The sequence below is a fragment of the Acomys minous genome (genome assembly GCF_964271855.1).
Source record: "Acomys minous genome assembly, chromosome: 4".
NCBI classification, from domain to species: domain Eukaryota; kingdom Metazoa; phylum Chordata; class Mammalia; order Rodentia; family Muridae; genus Acomys; species Acomys minous.
In genome coordinates, this window is record NC_140486.1 from 49,398,378 (window position 1) to 49,414,065 (window position 15,688).

The window sequence follows — 15,688 nt, forward strand, 5'->3', positions numbered from 1 at the left end:
CTGAGGGGCCCACCAGGAATCAAACTGTCAGAGAGCATCTGAGCATCTCTAAGCTCACATCCGTCAAGGATAAGAGCAGCATACGGAAAACTTCCTGGGCTTGGGGTGTGGAATACGTGTTTGTATTAGACACTGGCTTTTGGCAAAGCACCAGATTACGAAGAAACCATTTCCATGGAGACTTCTCTGGCCCCGACAGGCTCTGGCCCTAAGCTATCTCTGAGAGCGTGCCCCCACCCTGCACCCCCCACTTAGGGAGCTGAGTTTAAAAAAAAATGGGGTTGTATAACACGCATCCTGGTTCCCCTTGACAACTGGAGAAAACACTGAGTTTGGACAGCTGGACCCGCTTCCAATCATTACCTCTCCAGACAAGACACATTGTAGCCCTGACCCTTTAAAAATGATGGGACTTGTGTCATTTATCCCAGCTCGAATATCCAGCGGTCACCAGGCGGTGGCAGGGTAGAGCAGGTGGACTTTTAGGTCGGGGGGGGGGGGGGAGGGTGTTTTCAGGGGTCCTCTTGGAGAAGAAGACCGGCCTGGAGGCAAGAAGCAGGTGCTCCATCCTGGCCCTGGCTATCTCTCTGGTACTTACAGCCTAGGGCTTAAGACAGAGACACGCCCTGTGTCCTACTCCCCACTTCCTGGGATGGTATCAGAGCCACCCTCTCCTCCCGGCACTAAATCCCACTGTCATGCCTATGAATCCCAAGAGCAAAGGCTGGCACGATTCCTCCCGCGCCCCTGCGGGCTGAAGGCGGGCACTAAAGCAGTGCAGTTCCAAGCTTCCCCTGCAGAAGCCACGCTCCAGACTCGGTCCGGGGATAGAGGGGGCGCGATTGAGCAAGTGGGCGGGCGTCCCATCCTCCGCATCCTCCTCCAAGTCCTGGCGCGCAGGGAGGGAGCGCTGCGCTGCGCTGGGCTGCGCATCGCGGCCCACTTGCCGCCTGTCCCCTGCCCTGGCTGGGCCACCTCCCCGGGCTGCCGGTGGAGGGCTTCAAGGCGCTAACGTTACGCTGTTTCCGGTTTTCCATAGGGCTCTGTTTCCCCTCCCAAGGCGGCGGCGGCTGAGCGGCGGAGCCCCCCAAATGGCCTGGCCAGATGCGGCAGGTTTGCTGCTCAGCGCTGCCGCCGCCACTGGAGAAGGCTCGGTGCAGCAGCTACAGCTACAGCTACAGCGACAGCTACAGCGACAGCAGCAGCAGCAGGAGCAGCAGCAGCAGAAGCAGCAGCAGCAACAACAACAGCAGCAGCAAGAACAGCGGCAGCGGCAGCAGCAGCATCTTCCGTCCCGCTGCGCCCCCAGAGCCGCGGCCGCAGCCACAGCCGCAGCCCCGCAGCCCCGCAGCCCGAAGAGCCGCCGCCCGCTCGCGAGCCGCAGCCGCCGGCGGCATGAGGCGCGACCCGGCCCCCGGCTTCTCGATGCTGCTCTTCGGTGTGTCGCTCGCCTGCTACTCGCCCAGCCTCAAGTCGGTGCAGGACCAGGCGTACAAGGCACCGGTGGTGGTGGAGGGCAAGGTACAGGGACTGGCCCCGGCAGGCGGCTCCAGCTCTAACAGCACCCGCGAGCCGCCCGCCTCGGGTCGGGTGGCGCTGGTGAAGGTGCTGGACAAGTGGCCGCTCCGGAGCGGGGGGCTGCAGCGCGAGCAGGTGATCAGCGTGGGCTCCTGTGCGCCGCTCGAAAGGAACCAGCGCTACATCTTTTTCCTGGAGCCCACCGAGCAGCCCTTAGTTTTTAAGACGGCCTTTGCCCCAGTCGACCCTAACGGCAAAAACATCAAGAAAGAGGTGGGCAAGATCCTGTGCACTGACTGCGGTGAGTCGCCCCCTCCTTCTGCTGGAGAAAGGGGGGGGGGGAGGGAGGTGGTGGAGGATGGGGGTGGGGCGGAGAGGTGCCGCAGGTGCCCAGGCCTGGCAGCGCACGGCCGCCGGGGGGTGGGGCCGCCCCTAGACAGGGCGCAGGTCGCGGGTGGGTGAGGGTGTGGGCTTTGGGAGAAGGAGAATCAAGCTCAAAGTGTGTGCTAGGGGCGAGAGCTGGTGGGGAGGCGCTGGTCTGTGCCAACCGGGATCTGCGGCTGATGTATGGCATGTGGGGCTGGAAAGCTGCCATCATAGCCCAGTAGCGGAAGGGAAAGCGGTGAGGTCCGGGCGGCGCTGGCCTGAGGCTCAGTGAGTCAGGAGTGACCCTCAGAGGCCTCGCCCGCTCCGCTCCCGGGGGCCTGCCTTGTCCAGGCTAGCAGGGTCTACTGGAGCAGCTGGGTAGACTCCCAGGCTGTGAAGGCCTCGGCTTACAAGTTCACCTAGGGAATGGTCGCCCCCGCCCCCTCCTTCCTCTCCCTGGTTGCTGGGCTCATCCACACCGCTGGCGCAGGCAGAGTTGGACTTTTTCTGCTACTGTTTTCAGTCCTTCATGTGGCTCTGTTTTTTCCCCCTCCCTTGTGCTTCCTCTGTCTTTTCTAAGCTTAGCCTTCCCTTCTTAACCCTCAGAACCAGCGAGCACTCTTTTTTAGCAGTTTGTGAAGTATCTCGCCTGGTCTTGATCATGTTGGTGGTGATGAGAGACTAACTTGCTTTTGCTGAATGTTTGAAGTTCTCGGCAGTAACATCTTCCTGGCGGGAGGTATTGACCGCATCTGCATCTGTCTTCACAACGTTGGGTGCTGCACAGGAATGCAGGGGATTGTAGACCAAACGCTAGCTTGCATATCCGTGCGGGCCCCAGCGCGAAGGTTTCCCGTTCGGAAGTCAAAGAAATGACACTTCAACAGCTTTTTCTTTTTGTCTCCAAGCCCCACTGGTTTCTCAATAAGATGGTTTTTAAAAGGCTGTGGTGTTTAGTGTAACCCTGGTCTATTGAATCCCTGAATTGTGATAGGTGTACTGAACTCTGATAGAAGTATTTACTAGTTTATTGGCTGAGCCTGGGTAGTGTAGAAAGACTTGAGGAGAGAGAGAGAGAGAGAGAGAGAGAGAGAGAGAGAGAGAGAGAGAGAGAGAGAGAGAGAGAGAGAGAGAGAGAGTGTGTGTGTAACAGCTAGTAGGAAAATTTTCTGCTTTCATCTTTCTTTGACTTTTGGAAACTTTTCTGCTCCCTTTCCTCTAAGAGACGAATTTTAGGCAGTTAGTTGTGGGAGTGTATCTAAGCATAGTGCTAAACCCTGATCACTTTAATTAGAAGAATCTTGGAAGTGTCTTACCATGTAATTGGGGGATGACAACAGTTTATGGTTTGGATATTATTCTAAGCAATATTGTTGCCTGCTTTTTAATGTTTAAGCTCTGAATGTTTTATGATGACAAGTTGAGACCAGCTAAGAATGTCTGTCTGTTTCTCTCTCTCTCTGTCTCTCTCTCTCTCTCTCTCTCTCTCTCTCTCTCTCTCTCACACACACACACACACACACACACACACACACACACAATTCTATTAAGTATTTTATCTGAGATTTCTTGGGGAATTGTGGAACTAACTGTATTGTGCAGTGGGAAGTAGATTGTAAAAACATGTATTGAACCTTGTCCAAGGACAGTTTCTGTTTGGGTTGTTGGTGAATGGCTCCTGAATATGCACAGTGCATGTCTCCACCTGACCTCTCCTCAGGGTCACTGAGGGCTGATAGCAGCTGTCAGTCAGGCACTGTCTGCCCTTTGTCCTCTGCAGTGTCTCCTTCCTTGGCACCTTGATTGTTTCAGTGAGCATTTAGTAGTTTCAACAGTTGAATGGAGAGATCATGAAAGATTTGAGGTCATAAATATACTCTGCTTTTAGACTATGGGCATCTCGTATTATTTATGTGTAGTATAGCTCTTGCAGAGATAAATTTAGGACTGCAATCACTTGTAAAGGGAAGGCCCTCACACATCATAAATTATCGAGGAGCAGGAGTGCGTATGGCAGTAAATACTTTAGAATAAAAAAAGGGGGTGACAGTGTATAGATAGGCATCAGAGAAGCTTTACATAAGAGGATTAGAAACTAAAGGGCATTTTTGTGAGAGGAGACTTATGGAGCTGGAGATAATATAACATATAAATTGTATTTTCTTATCTTCTACTATGCGGTTAAAGAAAACATGTGCTGTAATGGCATATTAAATGAGGAAACAAAATCAGTCTAACTAACCACAACACCTTCCTTGTGCTCAGCAGGAAATAGCCAACACATTCATTTTCTGTTTTCTATTCTAAAGAAAGCCCCGTGGGCCACAGGGCCATTGGGAACATTCTCTCCTTGGAGCAGACTTACTTGCCCATTGCAAAATAGGGAAGCTGGCACTTGGAAACTGTCACCGTGGCCGTTATATTGAGCAACTGGGGCTGAATTGTTACTTTGTTCAGCCAGTTTGAAGGCTGAGCTGTCCTGGCTCTAGAGGTGTGGTTCCTGGGGAGGTCTTCTACAAGCTGTGCTTGGGAAGGGGACTTGAGAGACAGTGTGCCATGTGGAGGCGTACACTGTGCTGAAAAGCACATGCCTCAGTCACAGCAAATTAAGGATCATTCAGGACCCCTGAAAGGTCTTCTTCACAATGGCTAGTTGCAGCTATGAAGGCTAGTCTGAGAGTGGGAGCTAGGGACCCCCCCCTCCTCTGGAAAAGCAATGCTTAGCCACAGGGGGCATCCAATGTATGACGTTTAACCGAACCTGCTACCTCTAGTGGTAAGGAGTAAAGCCTTTGCATTCTAAAGATATTTGCATACGTGGAGATATTTTCAGAGCTCTCTGTGGGGAAGGAGAGGTAGAGCCACAAAGGCTTTAGAGGGACTGTGTCATTCTGTGCCATGCTTCCAGCCTGTCCCGTTCTTTACATAGTGCTCACACATATTTGGCGTAGCTACCCCCCCACCCACCCCCCCATCTCACTGCTTCCTCAGATACATGTTTCTAAGCCATTTCCTAATTGATTAGACAGAGGGGACCGCAGGAAAGAAGACTGCGTCTTCCTTCGGGACTTGCTGACTTGTGGTTCTCCTGTTTGTGGCTGTGCTTCTGGGGACTCTGAAATCAATCTGGCACCCAGATTCACATATTAGAGGAAGGTGGTTCATAGCAAAAGTGGCCGAATATTTTTAAAAACGCCGTTTATTTGCAGAATCTTTTCTTTCCCCAGCCAGCTGGGAAGCCAGCTGTGCTGCAGCTTGAAGAAGGAAAAGTGAAACCAGATTAGAAACTGACCAGTCCCAGGATCTTGGTTATAGGTTGGTGGTAGGGGGGGGGTAGGGAGAGGGGGCTGACTTGCCACCCTAATACCATTATTTCTTGGGTGGCTGTTTTCCTCTGCAGAATGCAATTTGTGGGCCAGAAATAACATCTTATCTTTGGGATCTTTTTTAGCCTCATCCCTGCTCCCCACCCCCCAACCCCAGCAGTGTTTGGTACTGTGTCTAGCTTAGACACCCCTTTTGAGTGGATTAAGTCAAGAAGTTTAAAAAAAAAAAAAGAGCTTCCAAATTCATGTTCAAACGCTCTCATCGTACTGATCTGTGACACCAAGTTTTGTGTGGGAAAGCTAGTTTGATGATCTTGTCACTATGGGAACCCTTTTCCTTTTCTTCTCCCCTCTCCAAAAGAGCCCTTATCAATTAGAGTACTTGGCCACGATATGCTTAATCAGAGTGGTGATTAGTGCTAATGGGATCTCAGAGGTAGGAAGAAAGGTCTTGCTGGAGACAATGCTTTCCTGGGATGGAGGTGGGAGGAGGTAGGTTACCACACCCCCTCCCAAATTTGAATGCAAATAAAAAGAACTGTTAATTTAACTAGCAAATGTTTTGGGATCTTGGGAGTTTGAGTAACAGTTCCTCTTAGCTCCTAATCAAGGCATTTATAATCTTCTTACCATCCTTTCTTATCCAGGGCTTTTAAATTTTATTCTCTAATAATAACAGCTTTTAAAAATTTTTTTGATTTTTGAAATGGGGTTTCTCTGTATAGCCTTGGCCGTCCTGGACTTGCTTTGTAGACCAGGCTGGCCTTAAACTCACAGAGATCTGCCTGTCTCTGCCTCCCTGAGTGCATAACAGCTTATTTTTAAAATGAAACTGGACTTTTTTTTTTTTAAATATAAGGAACATTTCTTATGTTCAAAATTCAGCAAGCATATCAGAACATAGAGTTTTCTCCTTCTTGTGCCTTCAGCTACCCTGCTCTAAAATAATTGTAAAATTGTTTAGTTTTGAAATGTATTCTTTTCTAAAAGGCATTTTCCCAAAGTAGTACTTAATTTTTTTCTTTTTTCTTATGATTTAATTTTTAGTAGATGGAGTGTGTCAACTTTGCCACTAAGACTTTTTTTTTTTTTTTTTTTTTTGAGACAAGGCACTAAGACAATTTTATGGTAAAATTTTCACCAGTTACACTGTAACTACTCAGGGGTTCTGTTGTTACTTTTGAGTCCTTTTCTGTGTCCAGTTATCTAGTCAAGTTTTCCAGGTCACCCATACCTTACCTCACACATATAACCCTATGTTATATCTCAACTTAGTTTTTAGATGTTCTGCCGTTGAAATATATTCCATGGCCAGGCATGGTGGTGGGCATCCTCAATTCCAGTATAGTGAATTCCAGTCAGCCAGGGGCTACATAGTGAAACCATGCTGTAGTGTGTGTGTGTGTGTGTGTGTGTGTGTACATAAATGTGTATACGTATATGTGAGTACTAAATGTGTGTGTACATATGATTGTATGTATGTGTAAATGATTAGAATTTGAGAGGTTCAGGGAAATACCTTTTGGGTAAGTAGAAGAGAAAGTAAATATGAAAATATCTAAACAGTGGGACTCTTCACCCCCAAAGTTGGCTTAGTGGCATTGGGTGCTTTAAATATTGACTTGGGAAAGAAATGGTGATATCAATTTCAGTCTGTGCAGTCTTTTTTTTTTTTTTTTTTGAGACATGGTCTTATTATGTAGCCCCGGCTACAAGCCCAGCAACCTGTGAAGGGTTTTTTGTTTGTTTGTTTGTTTGTTACACATATTCTTGGGTTTTCTTTTCAAAGGTTGAAATGGTATTTTGTTACTATAAACTTTACTAATGATATGCTCCCATCCAATTTTGAATTTGGATATGAAATTTGGATGTGAAATAGGTATTACTTTTTTCCTGTTTCTACTAAGTTAAATCTCTCAATTTCATTTATTTGTTGGAATTTGTACACAGAAATACATTGAGTTTATGAGTATTAAGGGATGACATAGGCAACTCTAGAAAATTGAGTGAAGTAGTTGAGTTGACTGTGAAAGTGAGAAAATCATGACAAAGTTGAAAATGTTCCTTTTCATGCTTACAATTAGTTTTTGTGACAAAGCAACCTGAACACTTAAAATATAAAACAGAACACCAACTTTTTTTCCTTTCCATCGAGAAAAGAATAAAAAAATAAGATTACAAAGGAGAATGACAATTTCAAAATAAAATCCTGACTTGATCTGATGATTTTTTTCCCTTGAGTGGCAGGGCTCAAGTCATCACTGGGAGAGAATTTTGTTTTGAATGTGTCATCTTAAACTGCAAGATGTCTGTTAAGCATCATAATTAAGCATGCTAAAGGAGAAGCCATGTTGTTAAAATGCCCAGTTCATCCACCCAAACATCTCAGACCTACTCTTTGCTGAGATGTCAGTCTTTTTTTTTTTTTTTTTTTTTTTTTTTTTTGGTTTTTTGAGACAGGGTTTCTCTGTGTTAGCCTGGGCTGTCCTGGACTTGCTTTGTAGACCAGGCTGGCCTCGAACTCACAGCGATCCACCTGCCTCTGCCTCCCGAGTGTTGGGATTAAAGGCGTGCGCCACCACGCCTGGCTAAGATGTCAGTCTTTTTATAATTTTTTTTTCCAGTTTTTTTGAGACAAGGTTTCTCTGTGTAGCCTTGGCTGTCCTAGACTGGCTTTGTAGACCAGGCTGGCCTCGAACTCACAGCGATCTGCCAGCCTCTGCCTCCTAAGTGCTGGGATTAAAGGCATCCACCACCATGCCCTGGTTTTTTATGAAATTTAAGTAGACTCTTTTAATAATAACAGAGCACAGGGCTAGCCAGTAAGATGGTCCAGTGACTGAAGGTGCTTGCTGTCGAGGCTGACTCCCTGAGTTTGAGCTCCAGAATCTAGAAGAAGAGAATTGACTTTTGCAAGTTGACCCCTGACTTCCATACACACACAGTGGCAGGCACTCTCAAATAAATAAATAAATAAATAAATAAATAAATAAATAAATAAATGTAAAAATAACAATGTACAGAGATTACTCTTGCTGAGTTAGAGTGTCATGTAAGGCTATAAAAAGTTGGGCCGACACAGAGGACAGGAAAAGGGCATTAGAATAACATGAAAAAGATAGTGCTAGAACCCAGGTACAGATCTGGGAAGCTTTTGCCAAGCTGGGGTCAAAAGACAAATTGTACTGATTGAAATCAGGTGCTGCCAATCAGCTGCGATGCTTCTGGTAATTACGAAATGAAGTTGAATCCGGGACTCTTCCCCCAGCTAGTTGCTTCAAGGAGAGTACGGCATATGATCTCAATCTACAGCCACATTCCCTCCCACTTTGTATATGCAGCGAGAGCCAAATACCTCTCCTGGGACCTCTCCTGGGACAGCTTCTCCAAAGCCAGGTCCTTCTGTGAGCCTCTGCTCAGGGCGTGGCTGTGCTGCTAGCCTCCTGAGGTGGGTGAGAAGTGCCTGATACTTCTCTATCCCTTGCAGACGTTTCCAGAAGGGCAGAGGCATAGGTATCCTCAGGGTTTCTGTGTTCGCTGCCAAGACTGACAGTCACATTACTCTCTATGCTCCTTCTGGATGCAGAATCCTTTATGCTTTTTTTTTTTTTTTTTTTTAATTTATCATTCATGGATTCCCTACCCTGTTCTAAGGACATTGGCTCCCCACCCCTTTCCTCTTTGTCTGCTTTATGAAGACTGAGAATGGACTGTCTTTATCCATCAGGCTGAGATGTTTTACTTGGCCTTTATCTTGGTATTGGCCCATCTTACAAAAACCAAAACGACCTAACTCAGAATTGAATGAAAGGAAGGTGACCACATGGCTAAATACCTACCCAAGACTGAGCAAGAGTCAGGAGAGCATTCCTCCTGCTGTGACAGTGATGTCCTCCCTATCCCAAAGGTTTTGTTATTTAAAGGGACTTTTAAGGGCTTTTAAATTTTTTATCCTTTAGGAGTTTATTCTCACAAATTGGCTATAGAGCCTGTTATCCATGAATTTACACTTCTGAGCTACACACATGTATCAGCAATTCAACTTAGAGTATCTGAAATGTTGTAACTTATGACAACACAGTGCTGGGGACGGGGGGGGGGGGGGGGGGACAAGAGTCATGAAGGGAAGGACGGCCATACCTGCTGGAGAATTTAAGAAATTTCTCGGAGCAGCTTTGAGATGTTATTCTAATCATGAGAGGCAGATGAGTTGAAAGTGGTTTGAGGGTAAAGAAAGATGAGTCAGTGAATTCAAATCAATTCCACGAAGAGAGCAGCATTCTCAGTAGTAGAAGGCCATGTCTGTGGTTGACAAACAGACGAGAAAGAAAAGGAGAAACGGTTAAGGGGCTTAGGGAGGTGGGCTGGGGTGACAGTGCCCTTCATCTTGGATGTTAGGCTAATGAGTTTGTTCTTCATGATGAAAGCAGCGTTTGAAATCTTAGTTAAAAAGGAAAAACAAAACAAAACAAAACAAAACAGCTTGATGAGGTGGAGACATGGTTCAGCTGTTAGGAGCACTGGCTGCTCATCCAGAGGACACAGGTTCGATTCCCAGCACCCACATGGTGGCTTCAATTCCAGGGGATTCGACTCCCTCTTCTGGCCTACGCAGTCACCAGGAACGCACAAATGCTGCATAAACAAACATGCAGGCAAAACACCCATAAGCAAAAAAATTAAAAAGACAAAATAAAACACAACAGATGTCAGTCATGGTGGCACAGGACTTTAACCCAGGACTTTGAAGGAAGAGGAAAACAGATCTCTGTGAGTTCAAGACCAGCCTGACCTATATTGTGAGCTCTGGGATATAGAGGGCTATGTAAAGAGACCCTTTCTAAAACAAACAAACAAGACAAAACAAAAATCATCTGGGTAATGTTTGATTTTTCCATGAATGTGGCTTGTCTGTGTTTTGTCAAATTTGATGTGCTTTATGATTTAAGATGTTATTAAAAATGGTATTATTAACTTGGTTTCGTTTTCCAGTTACTCGTTGCTACTACAGTTGCCCCTTTGTATCCAAGAGACACCAGCTCCATGACCCCTTCATTAATATCCAAGTCTGTAGGTGTTCAAATCCCTTATGAATGCTATAGGGTTTGTATATAACCTACACATATCATTCGTAAGCTGTTTCTAGATTACTTATAATACCATACCACATGATGTAAAAGTTGTGTAAGTCATTGTTGGCATGCATGGCTGAGGAAGCAATGGCAAGAGGAAAGCCTATGTGCATTCCACACAGAGGTGACTACCGTGGACAAAGCTATACAGTACATAATCTGTTGACGCGTAAGCCACAGATATGGAAGACTGACAGAATATTAAAAGCCATTCTTCTTGACTGTGGTGATGGAGATTAAAGGCCAGGTCTTCATGAATGCTAGAGAAACTGAGATGAAACAAACCCCCACCCACCCACCCATCCCCGCCTTCTGTTTCTAATGTTGATTTTTATATCCTGTGACCCTAACAAATTCACTTTTTTTTTTTTTTTTGGTGCCAGTAATGCTATTCCTTTTTGGATTTGTTGAGACTTTCTATGCACATGATTATGTTGTCAGCAATAAAAAAAAAAAGTTCCATTTTTCCTTCTGTTTGCCACTTCTTTCTTTTTTCTTCCCTCACTGCACCGTCTAGGGCTGCCAAGTACAATGTTGAATAGGAGTGCTGCGAGCAGCCAGCCTTGGGCTATTCGTGGAGGAGAACATCCACGCTTTCACTATTAGTTATGATGTTAGATGAGGTTTCTGAAAATATGCCCTTGCTATAAAACACACACACACACAAAAGCCTACTAAGTACAGTGTGATGGTGAAGGCTTTCAGTCTCCTGGTCAGGTGGACCAGGCCAAGGCTCGGAAATCATCCTTTGTGCTGTCCAGGTGGGAGGTATGAGGCAAGGTACTTTCTGTGTCTTAGTTCCCCATAAAATGGGAACGTGGTAGTTTAGTAGGATTGCTATGGATATAAAATGTAACATATCACCCCCCCCCTTTTTTTTCCCTTCTCTTCTTCTTCACTGGGTCTCACTATACGACCCTGGCTCGCTTAGACCTCCCTATGTAGACCGGATTGGCTTTGAATTTACAGAGATCATTCTGCCTCTCCTTTATAAGTACTGGGGTTAAAGGTGTCTGCTTCCCAAGCCTCACCAAATGTTGCTTATTATTAACCTAGACCAATATAAGCAGGAAGAGTGGGTAAATAAAAAACGTCAAGTTCTAAAAGTACCCCGAGGACAGAAAAGCATACACAAAACTATGGTTTCCACCCAGATGTTTCTACTAATCTGAGCTTGAGAGTTACTGGGCCGTAGTGAGAGGAAGATGGGTTGTGTGGGAGTGGTCCTGGTTTAGGATAGCCCATGGGAGTCCGGGGGCTTGGATGCTCACCTGGTGGGGGTCCAAATATGCTACAGAGCTTGATGGGTTCGTGAGTATGCTGTGAATTCTTTTGTGTTGGGGGGGAGACATCTGTAGTGGATTACTGTTTTTCTGCTTCACAAATAAGAAGTTTAAAATCCATACCTGTCACTGGCATGAATGAGCTGCTGTAGTCCTGCCGGGTCTGTATTTGGACTCCAGCGGATCGTGGATTACGTTTTACAGCTGTTAGGGGCAGCTGCTGAAAGCTCCTGGGACATGGCTGAAAGGTCCTGTATTTTCAAAGCAGGCTTCCCGACTCACCCTGACGTGATTCAGGGCTTCCCAGATGCAGGGATGGGCTTCCTCAAGCCTAACTTGGCACAGACTTAATAGCCACACATAGACCTCAGAGAAGTAATGAGGTCTTGCCGCAGGTGGCAGTTTTAAAGTTTGTGCATTGAATTTTGTTCTGATTAACTTGTTAATTGATGTGTAGCATCTGGTGGAAGTATAAAGCTTTGCTTCTTAGGTATTTACAGGACAAGGCTTCTTGCTTTGGGTTCATTCTATCTGCTGGTTATATTATTAACCGGTAGGTCCTTGGCTGGCCATAGAGCCTGAAGAATTATTCAGGATTTATCCTTGCAATCTTAGTATTTGTCACCAACATCACTTACTGCCATGTCTCTGCCCATTTGCTTTTTGGCCTAGACACATTTTGAAACCACTCAAATGACAGCCCAGGCCAAGGGGCCAGAACCGCTCTGGAAAGCATCACCAACTGTTTCAATAAGGGCAGCACTTTGGCCCTCGGGAATCTTTCAGTTCAGTGTCTTTCTGGAAGGCTCACTGTCTTCTCGTAGCATCATCATTACCATTGTTTGTTTGATACAGGTTCTCGCTGTGTATAGCTCTGTCTGTCCTGCAACTCCTGTGTGTACCAGGCTGGCCTCATACTTGCATCAGTTCTCCCACTTCTGCCTTCCAAGTGCTGGGATTACAGGTGTGCAACTACTGTGCCCGGCTGGTTCCTTCATATTCTTGCAGGCAGCTCTTTTCTTTTCCTGAACTTTAGAATTCTCTATTGCCAGTTTTCTTCACATATGTCACTATTTGGGTGTGAGTTTCCTTTCTGACTTGGGTAGTTGGCATTTCGAAGTACCTGACACTTTCTCCTGCCCAAGCTTTCCAAATATTCCCCATTCTGGACTCCCACAGGCGTGTCAGGTGGTACTTGTTTATCTCACTTGCTCATGCTTCAGGATGAAGGCCTCCAGAGGCATGGCTGGGCACCACTTCTGTAGTAAGCTAAGAGCCTAACATCAGGTTTACTGTACCTTCGTTACTTAGTAGGCAGTTTGGGCACTTCTGGAAGCGTAGTTTCTTGGAGCCATTCTTCAATTTCAAAGAAGGGCAGATTAACTACCTGTCTTGTTAGTGTTTCGCCACAGGCACTCCTTTATTTCCTGGGAAGAATGCATTTTCTACTTCTTCCTGGTTGAAGTATTGGGTGGGGAATATGGGGGGGCTGGTGTGGTTTTTCCATGAGGAACTCTCTTCTAGCATAGTACCAAGTCCTGAGGGCCACTGGTCATGACCTCACAAGAGGCTCTGGAATTCAGCCTTCTTTGAGGCACAAATCTCTTCTACTGCTGCCTGGGGCTGAGGGTATAGTCTCAATATGTCACCTCTCAGGCTTACTTAGACCAGCACTGGGCTTCACAAGCATTCCCTAATTGAGAACTCTGCTCTGGTTGGCTCTATGTAGATTTAGAGAGGCAAGAATGGTTTATTTATTGCTGTGATGGAACCAGCCGACTAAGTAGGTGATGATCCTATCTGATTCTGTCCCTGGGAGGGAGAAAACAGCAGGGCAGTTCATGGAACAGCTTTCCCAACTTTGTTTCAACTGATGCAACTGCAGGGAAAAGATAATGCAAAGAATAAACACACACATATACAAACACACACACACAAACATACACACACACACACACAAACATACACACACACTAAAGGGGGGAGGAGTCTCAGACCATGACTTGATCCATTTGTCAGAGTGAACCTAAGGCCCATAAATGAAGTTTTTTGTTGTTGTTGTTTTTTTGTTTTTTTGGAAAGGGTACAGGAGATTCCCAAGACAGCTTGTGTGGCTGTTTTCTCTGTCTCTGTTTCTCTTTCTCTCATTCAGTTAATTAGCTAATTTTTTAGCTTTGGGTGTCGTTCTGTCTGTCTGCCTGTCTGATCTTCCTATGTAGCTTAAGCAGGTCTAGAACTGTCCATTTCGACTGCCGCAGCCTGCCTGCTGAATCGTCATCAGCATGTGCTGGTTCCCTGCTTCCCTATACAGAGCCTCTTCTCGTGGATTTCACTTCCTCCCTTACCTGATGCTTCTGGCTCTTTCCTGCTCAGTTCCTTCTGATGTGCTCACTCCATTACCCCAAACATTAGACCAAAAAAAGAAAAATTCTAGAAATTTCTATTATGAAGTCACCAACCCTTCCTTGAACTTTAGCTCTCGAGACGTGGGGTAGGAGGAGGGTAACGCTGTGTGTAAAAGATCTGCCTGCATCTGAGGTGAGGTTCATCGCCTTGTAGCAGCATGCACATTAAATTGTCTTGGCCAGATACTGACATTGATCCCTTCCAGATGACACCTCCAAGGCATAGACTCCAAGGCATGGTCCTTCAGGCCAACACTGAGCTGTGGCCCTAAGCTGTGGATGTGAGCACGCTTTGGTCACTAAAGCTTTAAGTGACCTCTTCACTGAGGTATTCTAAAGCCAACATCTTTTTGCCTTATACCTCTGCTCAACAAGCTCAGGGCTTAAGGAAGATTGTTTTCAGGAACTCTGCCTCCCTCGCTTGTCGTTCCGGGGGAGCTGGTTCCTCTGAAACGGGACCTAGAAGTTTGGGAGAGGCATTCTTGGAGAAGCTTCACATGTCATCCTTGCGAGCCCCACCCGGGAGAAATGCATGCTGACCTGGCCGCTCTGCTGCTTCTGTTCAGGGCAGAACGAGACATCACCACCTCCTAGGCGACTCCTTGATTCTGGGAAGTAGGAGGCACATGGCTGACCCCAGGTGGGGAAGGCGGGGCAGTCTCTGTCCTCAGATGTAAATTGCCTGAGTAGGTTGCATGGTGCCCTCAACAGAGAGTAGAGCAGAGGAGAGCTGTAGGGAGAGGGAACACCGCTTCCACCTCAGCCAACGTCATCCTTGCTGCCTCTGTCTTTGCTCCCTTTTTTTGTTTCTTCTGGGTGATGGTGTGGGGCTGAGGGTCTCTGGTGAATGATCTTCCTCAGGCCCAGAGCCTGTTAGACAGAAATACGAGTTGAAAGCATTGGTTTTAGAAGTGCTCTGTGGAGGAGTCACTTCAAACTTTAGTGCATGCCCGAGGAGCTTCTTGTAAAGGAAAACATCTGGTTGTGAAGAGCTCCAGTGAGTTCAATGCTCTCTGGGCCAACCAAGGTCAAGAACCACGTTTTTAAGTAAGAGAGTTTTAGCTGGCGATGCGGCACAATTGGTAGAGTGCTTGCCTAGCATCACTGAGGCCGGCGGCTCCCTGGGAGTTCGAGGCCAGCCTGGTCTACAAAGCAAGACTAGGACAGCCAGGGCTACACGGAGAAACCCTGTCCCAAAAAGCCCCGAAACAAAACAAAACAAAAAACAGTCAACAGTACTGATACAATACTGTTACCCAACCTGTGAATTTCATTCTGATTTTGCCACTTGTCCAACTAAGGGATTTTTTTTCCTAGTTCAGGTTCCAATTTAGTCCTCACATCACCTGCAGTGGTGATGTCCTCTCCTTTTCTCTAAGGTAGATGTTTCCATTTAGGAAAGGGAGAGTCTGTCTGCTGCCCGAGAGCAGCTCTGACGTGCAGCCGGCCTCTAAGCACAGCAATACCGCCTGGAGTGTCTCCCACTGTTTCCAGTCTATCCCTAGGCTCCTGGTTCTGTCCTCAGTCCTCTTTCTCCACAGAATGTGACCTGTGTTTCAGTCCAGGATGGTACAATTCTTTCCTCATGTGCGTGGCTTCCTGCCTCCTCGTTCTCCCTTTGTGTTACTCTATCAGAGAAAACCCACAACCACAAGCCT

At 46.6% G+C, this 15,688-nt stretch overlaps 1 protein-coding gene across 4 annotated transcripts in view; it reads left to right on the forward strand.

Moving 5' to 3' along the window:
- Positions 1-575: 575 nt before the first annotated feature.
- The window catches only part of NRG2 (neuregulin 2), a 182,899-nt gene continuing 167,786 nt past the window's right edge, over positions 576-15,688 (forward strand). For 3 of the 4 annotated variants that reach the window (XM_084780391.1, XM_084780387.1, XM_084780388.1), the window contains exon 1: positions 868-1,819. In XM_084780391.1, the coding sequence (XP_084636517.1) occupies positions 1,105-1,819 (715 nt within the window). In that variant the 5' untranslated portion in view covers positions 868-1,104. Of the gene's footprint in view, positions 591-867; positions 1,820-15,688 lie in introns of those variants that run through there. The other variant, XM_084780386.1, reaches the window with a different exon arrangement.